General features: G+C 45.1%; 1 protein-coding gene across 1 annotated transcript in view; it reads left to right on the top strand.

The window, feature by feature from the left end:
* The window catches only part of PFDN1 (prefoldin subunit 1), a 32,220-nt gene that overhangs the window by 3,050 nt on the left and 4,237 nt on the right, over positions 1-24,933 (top strand). The window contains exon 3 of the mRNA XM_021410107.1: positions 12,375-12,459. Coding sequence (XP_021265782.1) covers positions 12,375-12,459 — 85 coding nt within the window. The remainder of the gene's footprint in view (positions 1-12,374; positions 12,460-24,933) is intronic.

Genomic DNA, 24,933 nt, shown 5'->3' with positions numbered 1-24,933 from the left:
CAGATATGAGTACAGAGTGGGAGAAGAACTCCTTAAGAGAAGCTCTGTGGAGAAGGACTTGGGTTCTCGTGAATGAAAAGCTGAACGTGAGCCAGCTGCATCCTGGGCTGCATCAACAGAGGGGTGGCAGCAGGGCAGGGAGGTGATTATCCCCCTCTGTTCTGCCCTCATGAGGCCCCATCTGGTGTGCTGTGTCCAGGCCTGGGGTCCCCAACTAGAACAGATGGGGAGATTTTGGAGAGGGTCCAGACGAGAGCCACAGATGCTCAGAGGGCTGGAGCACCTCTCCCATGTAGATAGACTGAAAGATCTGAGCTTGTTCAGCCTGGAGAAGAGAAGGGAGATCTCATTATGACCAGTCCAATATTTCAAGGGAGATTATAAACAGAAGGGAAATACACTTTTTACACGGTTAGATAGTGATAGGACAAGGGGAAATGGTTTTTAACTAAAGGAGGAGAGATTTAGGTTAGATGTCAGGAGAAAGCTTTTCATAGAGAGGATGGTGAGGTGCTGGCACAGGCTCCTGGAGAGGCTGTGGATGCCCTGTCCCTGGAGGTGTTTAAGGCCAGGCTGGATGGGGCCCTGGGCAACCTGATCTAGTGCTTGATGTAGTGGTTGACAACCCTGCCTGCGGCATGGGGGCTAGAACTAGGTGATCTTTGAAGTCCCTTCCAACACAAACCCTTCTATGATTCTAATACGTGCTGTGCGCATGGGAGCAGTACATACACTTCTATAAAATAAGCTACTCCAGGTCTTTGTGAAAACTGAATGTTTGAGGAATGTGATGGTGTGATGCATCCTGGGAGGACATCTGCCTAGTTCCATACTTCTTTCTGCACTACTGCACTAGAGCAGAAACCATATAATTCTTCCAAGTAGTGGAGGGCCTGAGCCTGCTTCCTGTCTGAGAGGCTTTTCCTGCACCACTGGCAAGTGTGAAAGTCCATTTGTTGTTCCTAAACATTGAGTGTAGCTAATTTTGGTTTAACACAAGAATTGTCAGTGCCACATAGCATGAGATGATGAATTGCTGTGTACTGTACATATCTGTTAGACTAGGATATCATCTGAGTAGTGGCATCATGCCAAATACATTTTTATTCTCTTACTTCATACTCTTCGAAAGGCTTGTTACGTAGCCTGAGACAACTACCACCGCTGTGGAGTCCTGCTTAAGCTATTTGTGAACTGATATCATCATGCTGCTTTGAGAACTATGCCGAAAGCTTAAGCTTCAGAATTTTGTCTGAATACTTCAGACCTTTCCCTTCACATTCCTTTAAATGATAACCTGGACCAGCTTCTTATTTACCAAAGAAAAACATAGGGACTTATGCTAGGCACAGTGAGGAGACCACTGCAGTTTTTCACACCATTCCAAAATAGATGTTCTGTTTTGGTTTGGTATTTCTTTATCACTAGTGTTCTCTCATTTGTTGTAGAAGTAAAAATCAAGCAAATACTGTAGCACATCTTTATGCTGAAGGTTTTCTGCGAGTATACTATTTTTATGGAGATGGCTGTAATGATAGAATTTTTTTTATTTTTTTAACAGCAACTCAGATTTTTTGGCAGAACTACATGTAAGTGAAAGCTGAGAGAGGATTGAAGGTTTTTGAGCATTTATTGGGTTTAAATACATTCCTGTTTTTAATGCAATTCTGGATTTTGCTTCTAAATAAGACATCACAAATAATTGTAAACTTTTCTGAAGTTTTTCCAATGGTGTATTTTTGGATGCAGCAGCAAGAGCTGATTTTCGTTTTGTTTTGCTCTGTGGATGTGTTTGGTGTTTGGTCCTCCCAGGACAGATAACTGCAGAATGTGGTAGCCATCCTGTGCTTCCCGCTCACATTTCAAAAACTCACGAAGAACTGAAGTACTGGCAAGGCTTAGTATTTATGGTTTGGTTACTATCTATAGGTCAGCCTGTGAAATCCGAGTGGCCCCTATTGCCCATCGCCTTGGGGTAAGGCTTTGTGCAGGTTCATTGCTGAACCCCAGCTGCCGAGAAGCTGACAGGTGCTGTGATACTTAAATGGATCCCAGGACAAGCGTGTTGCTGTCCACTTCTGGCCAATATGTACATCATAAGTGTGAAGCTCCCTTATCTTGCTATTGAAAAAGTGAAGGTTTCATTTTCCACATTAAGTCTGGTGTGTCCAGTTAAGTAGAAGAAAGTAAAATTTGTGTCCGGCTGCTTGCCCTTGGACCACTGTTTATGCGGTGTGTTGAACAAGATGGGTGTTCATGTGGAACAGAAGGCTACAGGGCACCATAAGTGGATTGGTTCTGCATCACTCCCTTGGTTTCACTGTAGCTTTTTCCTGATTTTTTTTTTTTTTTTTTGTGCGCTTCATGATGATGTTGCAGCCTGAACAGTGGTCTATACCATGTTATGGGTGAGTGTGAGTGTGGGTATAGTAGCTGTAGGATCTCTTTCGAGAGCTGTCACGGAGAGCAAAAATCAAAATGAGGTGCCAAGTAATCTGGTCGGAGCCTTTACAGGTGTCTTTGGTTCGAGCAGTGCAGTCAGTGGCAGCAGCTGTTTGCCATCCTCTTGTTGGCTGGTGGGAAGTGCAAGAGAAGGGTGTGCTCGGTCAGTGGGTCTCATAGTTAACTGCTGGTAACAGTGGGATCCTGGGACTTTGGATTGCTGAATTCTGTTCAGGATCAGAAAAGGAGCTTGTTCAGGTGGGCATGGACTCCTTCTGTAGCTTGGCATCTCTTGGTGTCTCAAACATGCACTTCTTCCCCGCTCTCCCTTTTAGTTCTTGATCTGCACCTGCCGCCCTGGGCTGCTCACATGCAGTCTCCTGGATATCTTGGTCCAGTTATAGCTTTCCTGCCCTACTGCTCCATTTAATTTCTCCATGAAATACTGAAACTTCAGAGAAGACGAGATTTCCGTGATTTGCATGCAATGTGTATATCTGCTTAGTTCTAGGAAGTAGCTGTATTTCTTCAAATAAATAAATCAGCTTTAAACAGAGAACAGGTGTGAAATGGACATGTTATATAAGTCAATGTTTGTAAAATACATAATCAACAGGAAAAAAAAAGTCTTAAAAATAATAGCTGTCTTAAAAATGATAGCTATCTTAAAAAGCACGTTTTACTCAGCCCTACCTGGAAATAAATGTGTTTGCTGCACTCTCCCACCTACCCTGTGAACAGTGTGATAGAAGGTTAGTGAGACAACTGATGCAGTTTTTCTGTGATGTTTGTCTCCCTTGTCTGGAAATTTGTAACTCTCTTTAGACACGTATTTGCACTGGGTCCTGGATATGGCATTCAAACAAATTAGTTCCATTTGTTTCTTCTTTATCCCTAGCATTTTCCCTGTCTTCTACCTTGGCAGTACAGAGGAATAGGCTTCCTTAAAGGGGATAAAATCTAAACTTAGAAGGTAATGGTCGGAACTGAGACAAACTACTTGTGCAGAGTGCTGTCGTAGCTAAGAACAGACAATTCAGTCTGCTGTGGTGCAGAGGCAGTGTGCTGAAATTACAGTGCCAGAGCTTTCAAGCCATCCTGCATTTGCACATCAACAATTTGGATGTCACACTGCTGGGAGGAGCAAGGGCCATAGAAGAGCACCTCCAAAAAGGTGAAATTCTGAGTCTGGCAGATACCATCAGTCTATTGCTTCAGTGCTACAGAATTATCTTTGAATACATACTACAGAAGTATGAAATGCTCTGGGGAATAGGATGGTTTACTTTGGTTGGAAGGGGCCTACAGAGCTTATCAAGTCCAACTGCCTAACCACTTCGAGGCTACCAAAAGTTAGAGCCTGTTATTGAGGGCGTTATCCAAATGCCGCTTTTGTGGTGTGCTGTGCCAGATGACTTCAAAAGTCATAGAACTTGAGTGTCTTACTTTTGCACATAAAATGTCAGTTTGGTATTTTGATGTGCCAAGAAGTGTTAACATCTAGTGGATTTCAAGTACTGCACTTTGAGCATTTTCCTCCATTCCTTATGGGAAACAATGAAATCAAAGGCTAGATGCCTGGGGAAAATACTCAGCATTATAGCCTTTCTTTTAGACTGTAGAACTGTTTCTCTGTTTTAGCACAGGGACTTGAATTTGGCTTTCCTCTGGCAGGTGAGATTGGACAAAGTAGTGGACCAAACAGTCCCTGTCGTATCCCTGTGTACCTGGGGTTGCCATTCTGGAGGTGTTATCGCTGACTGTGACAACACTTAGGGCCCACAGCTGGTGGGTGGAGATGCCCAGAGCCAGTTCCCAGTCTGATAGGCATATAAAATTTGTTTGCAATCATCTTAATACACACAGGAAATGGAGGTCTGAATGTGCTCTGACCTAGCTGTCTAGTCTTACTCAACATTGGAGAGGAGGAGGAATATATTCATGTCCCCTACATTAAAACAGTGAAGTAAACTAGTAGGAAACCACTGCTGTGGGATGAGATTTCATTTTATGTAAGTTTATTACAGAGACACAAGAACTGCTACTGGGAGAGCTGCTTGAGAGCTGCCTTGTGGAGAGGGACTTGGAAGTTCTGGTGAGTGAGAAGCTGGATGTGAGGCAGTAGAGTGCACTTGCAGCTGTGATGCCCCATCCCTGCAGGTGTCCCAGGCCATGGATGGGCCCTGAGCTGTGGGAGCAGCCAGGCTGGGGGCTGGGTGGCTGTGAGGACCCTCTCCACCCAACTGTTCTGCGGTGCGATGAAGCAAAGTCCTTAACTCAGAAATTCTGTAAATACCTTCTTGAATTTTTATTTTTATTTTCTGCAGAACTATTTGCTGAATTGACAGAGCATTTCAGCCAATTGGAGTGGGGGGGTAGAGAAGGGGGAAGAAGGCTTTCTGGGAAGGAATCATTTTTCCAAAACAGCATTTCTGGACCAAAAGAAGGCTGAATGTTAATTCAAAAAAATTTTTTCTAATGATTAGGAGAAAACAGTGAGTGGGGTTGTTTTAGTGCTATCTCATTTAAATCTAGCATCCAGAAATACCTCTGTGTGAATGTAATCCTTGAGCTCTTCTGGCTGAAACAGTTATCTTACATCCCCTTCTGTGATGCTTGCTGTATTGGTTTCTTTGATGTTCTGTTGTTTTTATAGTGGGATTCATGGCATGCAGGACCAGCGGCTGTGTTATTTAAGAACTATGAACTGGTTGCTGGGTCTTCTCTCTCACTCCAGCATTTCAGTGGTTTATTCCTTTTCTGTCTGTGTTTTTGCTTCTGGTTCAGGGAGGCCAGGAGGAGAGAGAGAGATTTTTTTCCCCTGCATCCGGGGATGGATTTGCTTTCCAAGAGAGATGAATCTTGACTTGCTTGTTTTCCTCTAAAGGCTCTTAGTGAAGAGCTACTACTGAGCAGAATAAATATAAGTTTGCATGTCAGCATATAGCAGTATTTCCAAGTCACTTCTTTATTTACTACTACAAACTTCACCTTTCAGATCACTGGAGTTTTATCGGTAGAATATACGAAATGTATTTAGGATTAGTTGACCAGTGTGCTTGTGTTCAAACTAGCTTTTTGCTAGCTTCTGTTTTCCTAGGTACCCGTTCATTTGGTGGTTTTGGTTGTTGTATTTTGTTGTCTTGTGGTTTGTTGGTTTGCTTTGTAAACTGTTCTTTCTTAAAAAATTGTGAGGTGTTCTTGAAAATACCGGATGTGTCAGAAGTGGATCTGGACCTCCCATCACTGGAAGAAATAGCTTCTATTTCCTGCAGCTTGCAACTTTGAAGTTTGGTAGAAAATACAGTGCAAAAAAATCTGTTTGAAGTTCATCATTAGTTAGCATGCTGTACTTGTTTGAGCTTCTTTTGCTTCAGTAAGCTACAGGGCATCACTGCTGCATAGTTAAAAACAAACAAACAAAGAAAATATGACTATAAAACAAACCTAGAAGATAGAGTCACTAAACCAGGGTTGTAATGAGGGAAAACTATTGGTGGAGCTTTCGCCTCCACAAACTGCAGTCCATCATGCTTGTGCTGTTTCCCACACATGGTTTGAATCTCAGATGTTCCCCATTCCTGTATAATGAGAAGGAGGTGGTTGCTTTCTTTTTTTTTCTTTTAATTCCACTTATCTCTCTTGAGCCTTCGAAAATAATGGATGAAGTCCTTCAAAAGCTGACCACAGTACTAGTTTGTTATTTTGGGTTGTGCTATATTTAATACACACTTAAAGATATATTCCCAATTTCATTTTTTTTTTTTAAAGAACCAAGTATGAACAATGGTATAATTCTACCATCTAGTTAAGTGTCTGGCAATGCAGAAACTGCTGCTTGTAAGCTGTGTTACTATCTTCGTTTGAGGTAATGTAATACGCTGTAGCTATTGACAGATCCCCCCCCAAAAAAGAGAAAGAAGAGTGCAATCTGGATGTGAATACAGCCTGGGGACTTAGACAGAAGCATCGACCCGTGGCAGGGCAGATGTGAGCACTGGGGAGGCTGCAGCAGCTCAGAGGCAGCCACAGCCTGGCGTTGCTCTTCTTTTCCTTTAGCTCCTTAAGGTAAATAGGTTTATGGCTTACCAATGTTCATCTGAGTAAAAGTTCCCGTTGTTGTGGCCTACATAAGACCGCCTTTGGCACGCTGCCCATGCTTGCTAATCCTGCTCCCCACGCTGCTGGGCTTGTGCAGGTGCACCGCTCTGGGTGCAGTGGTAAAATGACACGTGAACTATAAACGGCTTCTTCTAGAATGTGTTATAACCCTCCCAGTATAAGCTGCAGGATTTGTTTTGTTGTAAGGTATGTGCTGCACTGGCAGGGAGAAGGGGGGCAGTTATGCTGAGCTATACTGGGTGACCCAGTGAGATGAGGGGCTGTTGAAATAACGGCAAATGGAGGAAAAGCCTCAACCGCTTCGACCCACGTGAGCTGCTGTGGGAGCTCTGCTTAAAGGTTATGGTCTGGTGAATGGGAAATTCAAAATCAGACTGAAAAATGCAACACCCTTGGACATGAAGGGTGGCAGAACAGACTATAAATAGTAATACTTTTCCTTTTTTATTATTGCTTGCTTGTCTTGTTTGGAACTGGATAACTCATCTGGGATGGCTAAACTGGAATTTGCTGGGGATCTAGCAGTGCCTGTTATGAGCTGTGTATTGTTGTAGAATAGGGAATTGTTTGTAGAAACAGAAGCAGACCCTGGGAGAGTAAAAAGGGACTTCTGGGTGCTTGCAATTGTGAACAGCCGGCTCCTGTTCAGTCAAGCTAGATTGCTTGGGATCAGCTCATTGGAAGCCTCTATTCCATTGGCTTTGAACAGTACTTAAAATGCATTAATCCCTTACTGAGTATGCTCAGAGCTTGAACAGCAGTGCAAGTTCAGAATTAAAAACTGTCTTTAAATAGATAAGGGCATGACTGGGCTTAGTCCAACTTTTCTTATGGAGTAGTCTAATGAAAATGCTCAGCTTCAAGGAGAAGGGTATTAAGTACAAACAACTGCACTACAAGGCATGTTAGGTTCCTCTAGAAATACAGCAAATATGGTAAAATAATATTATGACTTTGTACAAAGTTGACAGTTTTCTGCATAAACTTAAGATATAAAGAATTTCCCAAATCTAATGGGGACTTTAAAGCTGATGTTATAATCACCCTGTCTGTGAGCTGGAAGCCAGAATGAGTGGATTTCTGGATCTGCCATTCATTAAAATTGAGGCAGGAAAGCTCCAAAGCTAAAAATGCCTCTCCAAAAACCTGCACCTGTGGACTGCCAGCTTCTGTCCTCCCTTAGAAACACCTGAACTGTTACCTAAGCAGAGAAAGAAGGGAGGAAGTGCTTGCCATTGGACCAGGTGCCCACCTCCAGGAGATCCAGACACGAAAACTGAAGTTGACTGAGGTTGCAAGTAATTGGAAATGTTGTTAATGGAAAACCTTTGCCATGAACATCACTATTACTCTATCTTTAATAACTTTAATACGTTCTATGTTATAGTAAAGGCTGGCTTGTGCTGAACAAACATCTCCATAACCTCATTCATTAACAGATGAGTATTTTGATATCTAATACTGTGTTTTAAAGTCAAGTAAACAGTACATTTTGGTGCAAACAAACTGAGTTATGGAATTACTTACATAGTATGAACATCATTTGGTGGGTGTGTGCGTGTGACAGATGAAGTTAACAGCATTGCTGAGCAGTGTAACTGGAGCCTGAAGACCATTTTGGCCAGGGTGTGAGTGCTCTGCAAACACTGACCAAATGGGATGAGGTCTAGAAATTTAAAATTGGGAAAAAGATCTCTTCAGGAGGAAGCAAGCAACTAATCCTGTAGTATTATAAATCACTTGCTCTGCCTTGGAGAAACAAAAAACCTGATGTGGAGCTAGCAGAGGACTGCAGGGGAAAGAATAGAAGCAAGTGGGAATATTTAAAGTGAGGTTTCTCTTTCAGTTCCCTTATGCTCTATTTTTGCTCCTCACATTGCTCTTTAAGAACTGGCAGTTGTTGGGGTGCCAGGCCACGTAGATATTGCCAGTTCAAAAATACTTAGCTGTGTTCTAGAGCTGTTCTTGTTGGCAGCCCAGATCTGGTTGAGCATTGCTGTCCTCAAGGACCCCAGTCCTCTGTCATTTTCTTTTGTAATTTTGTATATAAGCAATGGGTAAACTGCTAAGCATCTGGAATAGGGCATATTCTGCTCTGTTGTTACTAGCCATTCCCTTTTAAATGGGTGAGCAACTGAGACTGGGTGAATCTGTCCATTTTGAGCCAGATCATAGAATGGCTTGGGTTGGAAGGACCTTAAAGATCATCAGTTTCCAACTCCTCTGCCACAGGCAGGGCTGTCAACCACCAGAGCAGGCTGCCGAGGGCCCTATCCAGTGATGGGGAATTTCTAGTATTTTTTAACAGTAGCAAAAAGGCTCACATGGGATGATTAAGCTTTGCAATTAAAACATTCAGTGATGCTGTGTTGTTCTGAATCAGTATTTCACGTTCAATAGAGTAGGTGTCATTTTCGACAGGCCTGCTGGTGTGTGCTACAAAGTGTCTGCATGTAAGCAAGAAGGGCTTCATTTCTGCGGGATGTGGGTGGCTGCAGTTATCTGGAAGAGTTGTTGTGCTAGTTGTCTTCTGTGGAATGTCGGTACTTATAAGTCATCTGTGCTGAAGGTACGAGCATGGAGCCTCTTCAGATGGACCTGGCGGAGCAGGTCTGTGCAGGAAGCCCTTCAGCAGTGATGTAGCTCACTTTATTACAAATGCCCCGTGGCACTTCCTACCTAATGATCAGAAATTCTGTGCTATTCCAGTTACTTCTTAAGCTGTGTTACTTCCTGAGGTAAAAAAAACTTTGAGATGTTCATAAGGTGTGTATCCCAAGCTTAAAGCTAAAACGCTGGTTAGTTTTTTCAGTCTTTACTATGTTGAAAAGTGAAGCCATAGACTTAAATGTTTAATTATGGATGTGGATTTGCAGCTTCAGCTTTGAAAATGTGGCCTTGGACAGTTGCAGGGCAGTACCCGTGAGCATTGTGTTGAGGGCTTGATGACCTTGTGGCAGGAAATTAAATGGGTGGCTTGAACTGTGACTGATGTAAAAAAAAAACAAACAAACAAAAAAAAAAAAAACCACAAAAAAACTTCTGAATGATGCTTCTGTCTAAGCCAGAAACATTTGATGAGCTTCTGAGCAGACACAGGTTCCAGTCCACTATTTTATGGCAAATAAAACTGAGGCTGTGTTTGCCTCCAGCTGCCCACTGGGGTCACATCAGTGCTAACTTCAGCTGTCCATCTTCGGTTTGCTGCTGAGTGTCTGTCAGAGCATGGTGGGGGGGAGGTGATGTTTCCAGGTGGCTGCTGCTGACGTTTTAGAGCAGCGTGAGGTCAGCCACTGTTTGTTAGAAGCACCTGTGACGGTCATGTTGGTGCCACCTCAGAGGTCTTCCCAGCTGCAGCATGAGGAAAAAGGGTCAAGCTGTGTCAGTTAGCTTTGTTATTTAGACTTGGGCCATTGCTGAAACCGAAGGTACCATCGATAGTGCTATGCAGTTTGGGGAAGCCGATGAGGAGGTATTCTCTTCTTTGCTGCTGCTCCCGCTACCGCTCTCCGCTAGAAAAACTAAGGAAATATTCACATTCATACCCAGGCTCGGGGAACTATGGTGTGGGAAAGGACCTTGTTTTCTTAGGGCACCTTGCAGCTCTGCTTTTTTCACTAATAACAGCTACTGCAGGAACGAGGCACAATGTTGTCTTCATCCCAAAACCAATGGGGTGTGTGAAATATCATACTTCTCTCCAGTATATTTCTCTCCATGTTTCTTTTATCCAGTATGCAGATGCAGTGTAGGAGCATCGATGTGATGATGCAGGTGATTATTCTGAAAAGCAGCTCCCATCTGCCTGGCTGCGGTTTTTGCATTCAACAGAAGGGTGTTTGCGGACGGGACTTTCACAGGGCTGAACAAGATCCTCGTGTTCTGTCTGCAGGAGCAGACAGAACTGCTGTGTGCTGGGAGCTGGAAATGTGACCACTGCCTGAAAGGGGGAGAGGGGGATCTGGGGGGAGAGACACCACGAGAGCACTGTGTTGTAAAGAATTGGAACGAGTATGACAACCAAGATGAAACTAGTAGAGAGACTGGAAAAGAATGAGGGAAGATTCAAGAAAATTCCAAAGTAGAAGACCTAGCAGAAATTCCTGTAGAAAAGACAAGGTGGAGCAGAACAAGGGAGAGGAAGGAGAGGAGGAGGAGGAAGTGATTGCTAAGCACAGCTAATAGCAGCACCGAAGAGTTTTAATTTACAGTCTGCTGTAATTAACCACAGTTCCATTCCAATGCATTTCAGGAATGGATGTGGCAGATAGTTTTCCTTTCGGCTGTTGTGTTGCTGGTGCAGAGTAGGCTGAATTTCAAGCCAAGCAGGGCGGGTTCCATTTATGCTCAAAGAACATCTTCCAGGTCCTGAGCAAAAAATAATATCACTTGTTGTTGGAGATGGCACTTCACACTGATCGCAGGCTTCACTGTAGTAGATGAGGAATGCATTCTGATTCTGCACTGTCTGAAGCTGTTCACAGTAACTGTTCAAGCACGAGGTCGTGTCACCTGGCAGGATGACATTCACCCAGACACTCTGTAGTGCTGGGGCAGACCTTGACCTCATTGGTATGACCCAGAGAGGCTCCTTCTAAATCCCCTGGGGGACTTTCTAAGTAGGGAAGGGGCTGATCTGTGTCTTGTGCGTTCCTTATGTCTGGAAGGATAAGAAGCAACTATGGAGGGTTCCTAAAATTCATCTGAACTTAGTTGTCCTTTACTTCTTTGTGGGATGCCAGTGCCATGTGCTTGAGAGCTGCTTTGGATGCTGTTGATTCTCCTGAGCAGGTCAGGTGGCTTTTACATGCTGGCTAACAGAATGTCGAGATTTTATAGAGGCATCTTTCAAAGCCTTGTGCAATTAAAAAAAAAAAAAAAAAGGAAAAAATGGAAACCAGTGCCTGCAATTTCAGCTATACAACAGTTCCTACTCTGTTTAAAAAAAAAAAAAGAAAAAAATTCTGAATTTAGAAAACAAGGGAATTTGGAGTTCAGTGAGGGTGCATGTTAAAGCCAAGCCCTGAGCATCAGGAGCTGTGAAAGCTCAAAGGCAAGTGGACATGGCTGTCTGTTTCTTCTGAAAGCGCTTGGCCTTGTGGGAAGCTCTGTTTCTATGGTACAGGTTTACTTAGCTTACGGGGATGCATGGCTTTTAACTGCTGAAATAATCCTCCTTGAATGTATTTCCATAGTATTATGTATAATGCTGTCATTCTGAAGATCTCTTTGAATGGTATTTTATTTTACGGTATAAGAAGGACTTCTCTTGCTAGGTGTATGCTAGAACTGCTTTTAAAATATCCAGGACACTGAATTGTAGAGGGCAACCTGTGAGCATTCATTTTCTTCCTCCAGAATAATGGGTGAGATCAGCAAGCAAACCTGGGAAGCCAGCCTGGTAACGTGGCAGTTCGGTTGTGTTGTTTGCTGTCTGGCTTAATATTTCAATGGCCTGCTGTATGTATTTTTTGAATGTTAAGATAGATCTAAAGATGGAAGATTGGTAAACGTTACAGAGCTGATGAACAGAAAGAACATATGGAGTCTTTAACAGTGGACATTTTTATTTGGAGTTATTAAATAACAATAAATTTTTAGTAGCTGGCAGCAAGTGTTTTCCAGCTGATTTTCCTGAACCCCTTGGGCAATCCATCATGGTTCTTCTGTCTCTGTCTAGAACATCCATGAGAATGAATACTTCTCAGAGGTCATTGCAGTTTAACTTGGTGTGCAGCAAAGTGTACAATAGTTGGATTTTTTTTTTTAAAGCAAAATCCAACAGTTTTTTGTCTCGTTTTTGCTTGTAGGTTTATTCTTCAGTCTAAAGGAGTCATTCATAATCAGCTTTTGGAGAAGCAGAGAATAGCAGAAGAGAAAATTAAGGAATTAGAGGTAAGTTTTTGGCCAGTAGAGATGATGAAAACAGAACATTGAAGGTCAGAAAGGTACTGTTTTGTTACATCACTTACTGATGTATATGTGATGTGATACTGTTCATTATCAAGCATCGTAACTGGAGGGGAACATGAGGGCTGTTACAAGTAACCTACAAGTAATTTGTGTGCCTTGCTTTCTTTGCTAGGTCTACAAACTTTGTGAGCGTTAAGAAGAAAGCAGATAGGGACTGATTGTTCTCTCTGTGTCCTGACATGAAAACTGGACGTGTGGGGTTCCAGTGAAATTAGTAGGAGCTGGCTGTAAAAGTAGTTAGAGGATGTTTAGAGATCACTTGCAGCAGATAGGTAATGGGAAGCTCTTTGCTCTGAGTATTAAAAGTTTATGTTGGGGCAGGATAATTGCACAAATTCAAGGAAGAGAAATCTTTTGAGCATTACCAAATATGTAGAAATTGCATCCTATTCAGGAAGTCCATGAGCTAAAAATGTCTGGAGGCTGGGAAAGTATTAGAAGGAAGTACCATATACGCTCACCCTGTTCTTAAACTCTGCCCTAGACATCTACTTATGGCTGGTGTTGAAGACTGAGGCCTAGGGAGGATGGACTTTAATGATGCAATCAAAGTACTCCTGTGTTCTTACGGAAGGAGTTCGTACTGAGGCAGAGAAAAATAGCGGAGACATACAAAGTAGTGTCTACACAAGTTCCAGCTGTTTGAACAAGATATCGTCTGAATCTTGAGTATCTTCTTGTGGCCCCAGGTTCAGTTTACAGTTCTTTGGAGAAGGTGCTTAGAATGTACTTTTTCCAAGGCCATTAGTGTTATTTCTTTTTTCTTAATGCTCCTAAAATAGAATTAATACATAACCATATTCCTTAGCTTTTGGAAAACGACAACAAGGAAAGACTGAGTTGAGTCAAGATGCTTGTCTAATCTGTTAATGTTTTGGAGAAGGTGAGCGTGCAGACCAGGGAAGTAGGGATGAGCAGCAATAGGAAGTGGGTGCTCAGACAGGACTGTGCAGTCTCTATTGTTTCCTACTTACACTACATACAGCATAAGTCAAGTTGTGTTTTTTAATTTCTTCTTAAAATGCATTTTGCCATGGGAGCTTGCAGGTTGTGTTACCTGCTGTATTTTCTGTGTCAGATAATAAGGGATTTTGTGTATCTGGCCACCAGAACCTTTTCCACACAGGAAAAGTAAGTACTCCACGGATAGGCCATATATGTCAGGTAGTGTTCATGCAGACAGGGCACAGTCCTTTTTATGCTTATGTGATTAAAAAATGTTGTATCCTGGCTACTCTGGGACCATCCCAGAAAACAGTGGCTTTGAACAAAACCAGCTCTGTCATTGAAGTTAAAGAACTTTGTCACAGTATGCTTGCATTTGGAACTGATTGGAGTGCGTTTGACACTTTTGGCTACTGTACCCTTCAGCTGTGCATCTCAGTTTCTTCCTGTTCCTGATGCAGAATGATCTTACCTCCTGAACTTTCAGATCGCTGAGTTCAGCAGAATGGATGGAATTCCACCCATCCCCCCCCCCCCAGATTATAACCTTTGCCATTCTTGTGCTCAGCCTCGGAGGTGGTTGCTTCACAGATGTGTTTTTACTGTTTTGTAGCTCCCTGTTGCCTAAAGTCTATGGTTATGGCCACTGAATCTCAGTTCCCAGCAATAGTGATCATCTCAAAAGGTGGTAGGAGTGGGGAGGTGTTTGCCATGTAGATTGTTTGTCTGTTTAATTATAGAAAGTAAGGCTCAGATTGCCAAAACTTTTGACAGTTTCTTTTAAACGAACATTCAAGTCTATCTTTTAACTACGGTTTCTAGATGTCTGGCAGTTTTGTGTGAAGGATATTCCTTGGACTTGGGATTCCCTAAGGAAGAGGATTAGATTGACAGTTACTGGAACGTAAGACTTCAAGGGAGATACCTGAGTCCAAGTTAAGGGAGCACTTATCACAGGAGTGGAGGATTTTGCTGTCCTGAAAACAAGTTGTGACAGAAACAGGAAAGAATGTAAAACTTTGTGACCTTGTGCTCCCACTACGTTGTTGTAAAATAAATATAAGACCAAGATAACCAGGTTAAAATATCTCTTCATCAGTTATTAAAACGGGAAAAAAAATTAAAGCTTATTTTTTACATTAACTACCTTATTACTCATATAGCTCACTTTGCATAGTTGAATTAAGCTGGGCAGAGTAACCCTGCAGTATCTATCCAGTGTGACTCACCTGGTTGCTCTCATAGCATGAGCTGGAAGCAATTACACACTGCAGTTACGGACCCATTGCCAAGGTACTGTGAAATGTGCATTTTTGATACAAACCTGAATTTCAGAAATGCTGTCACAGCTAGTTCAGTCCTATTCTGAAAGAGTGCAGCATAAAGTTTGGGTTCACAGCTGAACTCTTCTTCTCAGCTGTGTAGCAAGGAGAACTTCTGAGAGCTGATGATTTGTGAAAACTTGGGCTTTTGTCTGCTTTGGAGATGTGAGCTGAGTTTCCTGACCTTCACAATTGTCAAAATGAACTTTGAAAGCAGGAAGGGGTTTTGCCTCTGCTTTAGGAGGTTTGTTTCTCTCTCCTCTGCTGATGATTGCAGTTATTCTCTTTCCTCCACTCTGTTGTGTTTCTCTGTTGTTGAAGACCTGCATTTCTTCTTTTATGGCAGCATCATGAGAGCGCTATGATACTGCTAGCCTGGTTGTCCCTGCTGCTCACCACACAGCAAAGCAGTGAGGACAGCCAGGGCTGGCTTTCTACAAAGCTGTTAAAAAAAGTCTTTGCTGGAATATGCACTCCATATACTTTGTGAGCAGAACTGTGTGAGCGTGGCTCCGAAAACCCAAAGGGGTATAGATATGTATGAATAAACAAGGGGGCAGACATAGTCTGTCAGTCAATCAGCACACAAAGTAGTTTTAACCTTCTTTTTAAAGGAGGTATGAATGTGTATATGCACGCATTTAGCAAACTTAACTTCACACTTTGTGTATAATCCTTTGGAATCCAAAAAGTCTGTCTAGGCTTGCTTACAAAACGCACGTGCTTGCTTACAGGCTGTGCCAGTGAAGCTTCCCAAAACCTTGGATCTTACAGAGACTGAGTGTACGAGTCCATGCCATCACATGGGAAGTTTCCTGCCTAAGCGTAGCTATTGGATTTTTCCAGTCCTGATAGTATCAAATTCTTGCTGTGTTTTGCAGTGCGAAGGGTATGTGTGAATCTATTTTGAAAGCATTCTAAAGGGATGAGCACTGACTCTTTTTAGCTCAGCAATGTTTGTGCAGTATTAAGAGAAAAACCAAGTAATGTTTTTCTTCCCTTGTTTTTAAGGAAACATGATATGTGAGGGGTGGAACAATGCTTTGTTTCAGGAAATGTTATCCGTTTCCATTGTAGGGCTAGATGGATTCTGTTTTTAAATGTGGCATTTTAAAAAGAACAAACTCTGATATTACATAGACATGGAAAACTGATTCTTCATTGGGGTGGAGAAAGTGATTATTGCTGTGTGTTTTCTCTGATAATATCTGATAATCCCCCTCTCTCCTGCTATATTCAGAATGTTTAGTCGTCAGGCGTTGTCAGACTAAATTTCTAAAAATAACAAATAAGGGGGAGGCTGTGCTGGGCCGCGTTGTTGACTGTGCCACTGAATTTAGCTTCTTCATGCAAAGGGCAAAAGTAACCTGCATTTCTTGTGGAATTGGATTTGGTTTTAAGGCTCTGCCCACAGCACTGCTGTATGCCTATCTCCCATGCAGTTCTTTACACACTTGTATGGAGCCTGAATGTTTAATGCTGTAGGGCTAAAAGGTTGGTTGGTTTCTTCTCTGTCTGAAGTTGAAAATAAGATGAGGGAAGGCATACCCAAGTGCTAGGGACCCCGAAAAGAATTTCTGAATCAAAGTGCAGTGTCCAGTTGTCTCATCCCATGCAGAAAGCTTCTTAGCTCTTATTCATGATTGGGAAAAAACTGCTTCTCGTTTAAAGGCTGGTCAGGTTTGGCAGGGCTGCTTCCTGCTAAAGTTAAAATGCCATTGAATTGCAGTGCTTTGTGGTGCTTGGATGTCAGACGTAACAACGGGTCTTCCCTGGTTTGCCTGGATACAAACCTGTTCGTGCTCCAGCTGTCCTTTCTGTAATCCTTCCTTTCTGGGAGCTTTGGAATGGCCTCACTGCAGCTCTGGGGTGCAATGACTGCATCCCTGTTCTTGCTGAGCAAGCAGGGTGTCTGGTGGCTGCCACAGCGCAGTTTTCCTTCCCTGGGGGAGCTAAGGCTGAAGTGGATGAAGTGTGTCTGGGGAGCAGTGCCAGAGTCTGAGAGCTGGTGCCTTATATTCTCAGTGTAGACATGGCCTGCTCTGCGGCAGTTCTCTGGACAGTCCTTTGATTTTTGTGCTGAAACTGTCCATGTGGAGGCCAATTCAGAGGGTAGCTTTAATGATGTGCAAACAAGTCTCTTGAGATGTGTGGGACGTCCTGCAGACCGCTGGGCAGCCACCAGAAGGTAGCAGTTGTTAGGCCAATTTCTTCCCGAGATTTGCAGCACAGGAGCTCTCATCCCATGGTTGGAATGGATAGGCCAGCCCCCAGGCATGTGTGGTGTGCTTTTTAAATAAATGAGAAAATAAGGAATGCTTGTGTTTGGCTTGTAGTGAGCAAGCTTCAAGAATAGCCCTCTGTGCATTAGCCTAGAGCGGATTTTACTTTGGAAGAGTGTGCTTTTCTCTATTGTATTGCTGGCATATATCCATGTGCTCAGGACATTATTTAAATGTGTTGTCACAGCAGCAGCCCCTTGCTTCTAAGGACAGCCCAAAGTATGCATTTGGAAGATGTCAGACCCTGGCGTGGTCTCGGTCCTTTTGGCATTGTGGCCTTATCTGCTCCAAGGAAGGCTGTCATGCTTCTGACCTCATCGCTTATCCGGCAGCCGGAATCATGCTAAGGAGCTTCATTAGCTCTCCCTAGCCATGAGGAGGCCTTGGGTCCAGGATGGAAGCTTCCAGAGGTAGCTTGCTGTCACCAGGGGGGCATCCACGTGTGCTCCCATAGGAGAGCAGAGCATGGGCAGAGCTGTTGGCATGCATCTGTTCTTCACCGGCAGGCTTGTTGTGAAGAACGCAGTACTGAAGCTCATTTATTTTTTTTCCTGTAGGTCTGGCTGTCTTATAGTCATATGTCTTTTTTCTTCTCCTTTGAAAAGGGAAATACCCTGAACAATGAGCAAAACAAGCCTTAAATGTAAAGTAATGATGAAAAGGTTGAGAGTGTCGGAGCTAACACTCTTGGGACAAAACGTTCTTAAGGGAGAAGTATTCTGATGCTGGACTGGAGCCATACAAATTTAAGATAAATATTGGGCATGCTTAAAGGTGCACTAGTTCTTTCTGTCCCCTGGATTGATTCTGCTGGCGGGAGCCTGAGCAGCGTGCTTACCCCTTGCTTCCAAGGCTCTGGATGGATCTGATGACTTCTTTGTTTAAAGCCTCACAGTCTGTCTGAAAGGTTACTTGTGAAAAGTGAAGAAGGCAGTAAGAGGGTTGCTTTCTTACAGCCTATCTTACATGTATTTTATGCCATTTTTCTTCTATCCAGATCACGTAATTTCACTCTCAGGTAAATGAAAGTTGGTTGTGTGCAGTTAGTGTCCTGTAGCTTTACTGGTCCAGATCCCTGTACTAGATTTGTTAGATAAAGATCAAACAGGTATGTGTTCTGCTCTGAAAACTGCTTGACAAGCTGGTCATATGTTAAGTAGCGCTGAAGTCACTGGTTGCAAAATGCCAAGTTGTAACCTCACAGATGAAGAAGAAGGAAAATAATCACATTTCAGAGGGAATTCTCAGCTCTCTGAGAGGATCTCCCACTAGTTCAGATGCAGAATGGCTTATGAAAACTCCTCATTCCATTTTTGTGAAGTGTGTTTGTAGGTGATGTCCATTTGGGTAGAATGACCTGAATTTATAGCGTTACGTGTATGATGCTCATGGGGCTGGAGTTTTCATTTGCAGCAGTCATTCACAGCATAAAGTTTTCAACCTTCCCAAATTTTGCAAGGAACTAGTTAATTAGTAATTCTGTGATACTCTCCATTGCGTGACAGACTGTGAAGTAAGCACACAAACTAGATGAGAGGGCAAAGGCCTCATGAAGGGTGAACTGGAATTCGGCAGCTTTTTTTTCTCCCTGCTATTCCTGCCTTTATTTTTTGTTGGATAATTGTAGATTTTAAGGGCAGGATAATAATTAATATGTATGTCGACTGCTTCCTTTTAAGTCCTTCAGAACCTTATTGTAGAGACACTTTCAAAATAAATTTATCTCAGAGCTTGCTTTGGGATTTTTGGTTTTGTTCTGACATACAAATCTAATGGAAAAAGCTTTTCAAAGCAAACTGTGCCAGTGCACTGGCGTTCCTTTGTCAGTCAGGGGAAAGTGAAGTACATTATGCACTAATAAAAAACCACTTCTTCCGCTGTCTAAATGGTTTTGTCCATCCAGGAGCATGCATTTTGTCATCAGAGTCTGAAAATGTTGCTTGTTTCCTCTGCTTAGCATTAAGCTGCTCTTACGAATACATTGAAATCATTTGAACACAAAATTGATAGATAAGTCTTTCTTTGTCATTTTAAACTAGGGTCTGATTCATTGTCAAAGCTCTTCTTTGTACTTAGGGCTGTGGAAATAACCAAAGCAATGAGCAGAGCTGGATGTGGGTCCCTCTCCAAATTCCTCCTTGCATGAGTAACAGTTAGTCACAAACCCAGCGCTGCCGTGCCTGCCTGAGTCACCCGGCCCCAAGCGGTTGCTCCTCGCTGCCCTTTGTGCCTGGTGATTCCAGGGCTCTGGCCAGGGGGATTACATGTACCTGCCGCCCCCATCTCCTCTGTCTCGTCCGGGGAGAACAGGAAGGAATTATTTGGAAAGCGTGCTGCAGCATGTGGGAGGCCTGACCCAGCCCTGAGTCAGCTTTGTAGAACCACACCTTGCTCACCAGGTATGCGGGAGGTTGTCGTGACTTCCTGGTGGCCCTGTGCTGCTGCCTGATTGCTGCGCCGGTCTGCCCAAAAATGTGCTCCTGGGGGGGAGGTGGCTGTGTCCTCCCTTCTGCCCATGAGCCCATTTGCTGGTGGGGTGCTGGCTAGTCGGGTGTTAACACCTTCTGGTTGCTGACTTTCTGAGTCTTTCATGTTTATAGAAGTAATTTTTCCTCAAAAATGGCCTCCTTTGGCTCAAACTGTAAGAGCTAGATGGAGACGTGGTTTGGTTTTTACAACAGCCACAGTGCTAGCAGGTGCTCTGATCTGCCACACTGGTTCTGTAGGAGTGTCGAAACTGAAGCACAGAGCGAAGGAACTTATTGTGTTTTGCAAGAGGCACTTTGCTGAGGGGCATTTCCTCCCAGGCAGAATGTGGGGATTTCAGCACCAGGGTGAGTTTCCTCCCCAGTTCTCTGTATATGACATAACTGCTGTGATGAGGCTGCCAGCAGTGTGGTATCAGGCCTGAAGCAACAATGCCTCTGAGAGCTCTCCTCTAGAAGGGTGATTTTTCCAAGAAGGGGTGTCCCAATAGGAGTCTCTGCACTGCAAATACATTTCTGCTGCCACCTACTGAAATGTTCCTCATCAGCTTTCCCTGGGGTAGCCACCACTGGGGTAGAGTGCACAAGTTCACTGGAGCAATCTGTCATTTCCTGGTCATGGAGAGCACCTGTCTCCACCTCTAATTAACGTGCTGCCATGTGGCTGACATGACAGCTATGTGGTGTGCCTGGGCTCTGCTGCAGAAGGCTGCTTGGCAGATTCGTTTCCTTGCCTATTACCTTGCCTCTTCTCTTTGAGAGCTGCCTCCCTTGGTACCATGCTAGGAAATGGTGGATGCTTTCCCAGAGCATGTGCACCTCAAAGCACTGCAGAGATGATGTTGGAAGCCCTCCTGGCAGTGCAGTAGGTAGGACCAGCACAGGATGGGGGCAGGGTTGCACCAGCATTTCTTAAGCTGAGCAGTGGGCCCAGGTGAACCTCACAAAGTTCAACAAAGCCGAGTGCACAGTCTGCACCTTGGTGCCAGCATCCCTTGCTATCAGTACAAGTTGGGGGATGAAAGGATGGAGCACAGCCCCGCTAAGAAGGACTTCGGGGTACTGCTGGATGGCAGCTGGGCATGAACCAGCACTGTGCCCTCACAGCTCAGAGAGCAAACCATAACTTGGGTGCATCCAAAGCAGTGTGGCCAGCAGGGCGAGGGAGGGGATCTGCCCCTCTGCTCTGTGCTGTGAGATCTCACCTGGAGCGCTGCGTCCACGTGGGGGGTCCTCAGCAGAGGAGGGACACGGAGCTGCTGGAGTGCATCCAGAGGAGGGCCACAAAAATGATCCCGGGGATGGAACACCTCCCTATGAGGACAGGCTGAGAGAGCTGGGTCTGTGCAGCTGGAGAAGAGAAGGCTTCGGGAGAACTGAGAGCGGCCTTTTAGTATCTAATGGGGCTGTAAGAAGGAAGGGGACAGACTCCTTAGCAGGGTCTGCTGTGATGAGGGAAACTGTTTAAAACTAAAAGATTTAGACAGAAATAGGGAAAAAGTTTCTTACAGTAAGGGCAGGGAGGCTCTGGCACAGGGTGGCCAGAGATGTGGCAGTGCCCTGTCCTTGCAGACACCCAAGGTCTGGCTGGATGGGTCTCTGAGCTCCTGATGGAGCTGTGGGTGTCCCTGTGCACTGCAGGGATGGCCTTGAGGGGTCCCTTCCAACTCAAATGGTTCTATGATTCTAGATCTCCTTCCTAACTGGGGCGGCCTATGCTGCCCTTTTCTAGATCAGATGGCTTGAAAGTGATTGAGCATCCCCGTTGCCTTGTGGAAAGAGTAACTGAGGGAAAACCCAAGGACCTGAATCATCACTTCTCCTCCTTGGTGGGTGGCATCACTGTGCTGCTGTCAGTGGCTGTCGTCAGGAACCGGCTGTGATCCCTTCCTATTGCAGTTCACTCTTAAGCAAACTGCAGGCAACTTCCTGAGAATAATAACCCTGATGCTTGGAAAGTCTGAAATGCATCTAAATATTTGGTGGTTGCTGTGTCATTCCCAGTGTCAGTGTGCCACGCCGTGCTGCTGGGGAGGGGTATGGGGCCGCTCCCAGTGCTGTCCATTGACTGTGTCTCCTGATGCAGAATGGCTGAGTGCTGTTCAGCAGATCTTCCTTACCATGGAGGAGTTTTGAGTGGAAATCTCATTGAGCACAGTGCATGTCTCAGGCACAGTGAGACCCTGAGCATGAGAGGTGTGTGCTGTGGCCCAACCCCATGGCACAGCCCACATCCCTCTGGAGAAGGGCTCTCTGCAGCCAAGGGTGTGCTCCCCAGTCTATCACGGGATCTGCTTATCACTTTCCCAAAGAGTGTGCACACAGAGCCTGCAAGGAATGCCAAAAATGACCTGATTTAACTTTGGGGAATAGAGAAACTAAGCTAGCAGGTTTATTGAGACTGTCACGAGATGAGTTATATCAGGACACCTATTTGAAGCGCTGCATCATGCCTGAAGACTCCAGGGCATTCTTCCACAGCAGCACTTCTGCGCATGGGAGGGGTGTGCCAGAGAGGACTCTGGTAGAGACCTGGGCTTATATCATCCTGACGTGTTGGGAGTTGTAGGAAAAGAGTTTAAAAAAAATAAATAAAACAATATGGGAATGCACATCCACAGAGTTATACCAGTTGGAAAGGGCCTCTGGAGCTCATCGCCTGACCAACCCCCCACTCGCTAAAGCAGTTTCCTGACAGTGGGTTATATACAGGAAAGCATCCACTGGTTTTGAGTATCTCCAGAGAAGAAGACTCCACCACCACTCTGGGCACCCTGTTCCAGTGCTGTGTCACTCTCAAAGAAGTCCTTTCTCCTGTTCACATGGAACTTCCTGTGTTTCAGTTTGAGCTCATTGCCCCTTGTCCTGTTGCTGGGCGCCACTGGAAAGAGCCTGGCCCCACCCTTAAGATATTTATAAGCTGTGATAAAGATCCCCCCCTTGGCCTACTCTTCTCCCTGCTGAGGCCCTGATCGTTTTTGTGGCCCTCTGCTGGGCTTTCTCCAATAGCTCCCCATCTCTTTTGAACTGGAGAGCACAGGACTGGACACGGTGCTCCAGATGTGGCCTCTCCCGGGCAGAGTAGAGGGGGAGGATCACCTCCCTCGACCGGCTGGCCATGCTCTTTTTAACGTGCCCCAGGATACCATTGGCCTTCTTGGCCACAGGGGCTCACTGCTGGCTCATGGGCACCTGTTGGCCACCAGAACACCAGACCCTTCTCTGCAGAGGTCCTCTGCAGCAGCTCAGCCCCTAACCTGTACTGAAGCATGTGGTGTAGGACCGTACTTGCCCTTGTTGAGCCTCATATTTTCTTCCCTGCCCAACTCTCAGCCTGTCTAGGCCTTGCTGCGTGGCAGTGCAGCCTTCTGGTGTGTTAGTTACTCCTCCCAGCTTTGGATTGTCCAATATCATTCCATTACCAGATCCTTAAATTTGCAGCAAGATGTTTTTATTTGAATTTAGGCACTTTATATTTCTGTTTGCAGGCCACAAATTTACATGTTGAGGTGATGAGACAGAAGTAAAATTTAAAGATCAAAAGAAGCAGGAATTGAATAATAAGCTGCTGTCCGAAAAAGGGCAGCCCCTGCATAGCGCAGCGCGACTAAATTTTAGCTGCTGTCCTTTGGTTTCTTGCTGAGTACAGCAGCGCTGTGCTGGCTGTTGGAGCTGAGCACGCCGGCCCCAAACCCCTGCACAGAGCTGCCAGCCCTGGGCAGCGCTCCGAAGGCAGAGGTGCCCCAGTCACAGCGCTGTGTGAATATGGGGCTTTGGTCATCTGAATCTGACCCACAAGGAACTGATGAATGTTTTTTTTCTTGCTGTGGAATCTGTGGATGCTGGCTCCTTAATCTGACAGGAATGCACAATCTGGATGTGTCATCGTGGACAAAGCCTGGCTCTTACTCGGAACGTGATGCAATAGCAGCGGAGGTGGGAGGTTCACGCTGTGTCAGGAGGTCACTGCCTACGTTTGCTAACCACGGCAGCTGTTCCTCAGGGCTGTGACCTGCAGGTGTATTTGCACTAAATCCAGCATTTCCGCAGCAGCTGCTGAGAGCACATAGCATGGAGCTGATCAGGGCGCAGATTGCAGGAGGTTACCTGTGACAGGGAGCAAAGTACAAGGGAGAGCTGTGACGCAGGGTAATGATAACAGCAAGTACTTACAGCCTTGCCTTCATTGTGCGCACAAGCACCTGTGCACAGACCTGCCCCTGTGGTGCAGTGAGTGGAGCCTTGGAAGTGCCATCTCTTCCAGCCCCCAAGCCAGGCTGGGCATGCTGATGCTCTGGGCACTGCGTGCATTGTGCCAGGTTGGCACGTGCCATTCCTGCCCCTTGCCCCACACACAGGGTCTAGGAGGGCTACAGGAGTGCCTGGAGGTGGGGAACGCTCCCAAGAACTGGAGGGTTGTGGTGAGCAGGGCCAGGCCTGGGGGCAGCCCAGGAGAGCCCCAACATGGCTGCAGGGGCACTGAGAGGCGCTTGCAGGACCGACCCTGTGAAAAGCTTCATGAGCAGGAGGGATGTGCTCTGCTGCCTGAAGAGCAGGTCCTGGCTGTGGGTCCTGACCCTCTTTCTTGGTGCCAGGCAGCTGTTAGTGGTTCTAGAAAGCAGATTTAAGTGAAAACATTTTTTCAGGGCTACCTTTAGGAGAGATCAGCAAGCCTGTGGTTTGCTTTGCTGCCAGTTTCCTGGCTGGGGAAGAGAACTTGTTGGCTACAGGATTAGTTTAAAGAAATTGTGAAACTGCACACTTGGAAGCATTAACTGCACTGGCTTTTTGGGAGCACTTTCTCCAACTCTGCTCTCTATTAGCTGCGCTCCACATAGCCTGGGCCTTGCTAGCTGCAGTGGCAGCAGTGTCTGTCTCACATGTTCCAGTGTGGGTGGCAGTGCCCTTCCTGTGCAGGGGAGCAGCTGAGTAGGAGGAGATGGACTGGCTGTCTCTGCAAGGAGAGGCTGAGATGGGAACTGCTGATGGTGACAGCGTGTGACACTGTGGGTGCAGGAGTTTGTCCTGTTCTGGAGCAGGGCAGCTGGTTGGAGTGTATGTATTGAGCGTGCTGCCCTCTTGGAAGTTTGTTGCTGCAAATCCTGTTATGTTCCTGCATGCATTCATAGAATCATCGAATTAGCTAGGTTGGAAAAGACCTACAAGATCACCTAGTCCAACCATCCACCTACCACCAATAACCCCACTAAACTATGTCTCTCAACGCTATATCTAAATGTTTCTTGAACACCTCCAGGTTCAGTGACTCCACCACCTCCCCGGGCAGCCCATTCCAGCGCCTGACCACTCTTTCAGAAAAGCAGTATTTCCTAATGTCCAGCCCAAATCTCCCCTGGCGCA

Source organism: Numida meleagris, chromosome 12, assembly GCF_002078875.1.
Source record: "Numida meleagris isolate 19003 breed g44 Domestic line chromosome 12, NumMel1.0, whole genome shotgun sequence".
NCBI lineage: Eukaryota > Metazoa > Chordata > Aves > Galliformes > Numididae > Numida > Numida meleagris.
The sequence above is the reverse complement of the archived record's forward strand: the minus strand, read 5'-3'. Positions and strand labels throughout refer to the sequence as shown.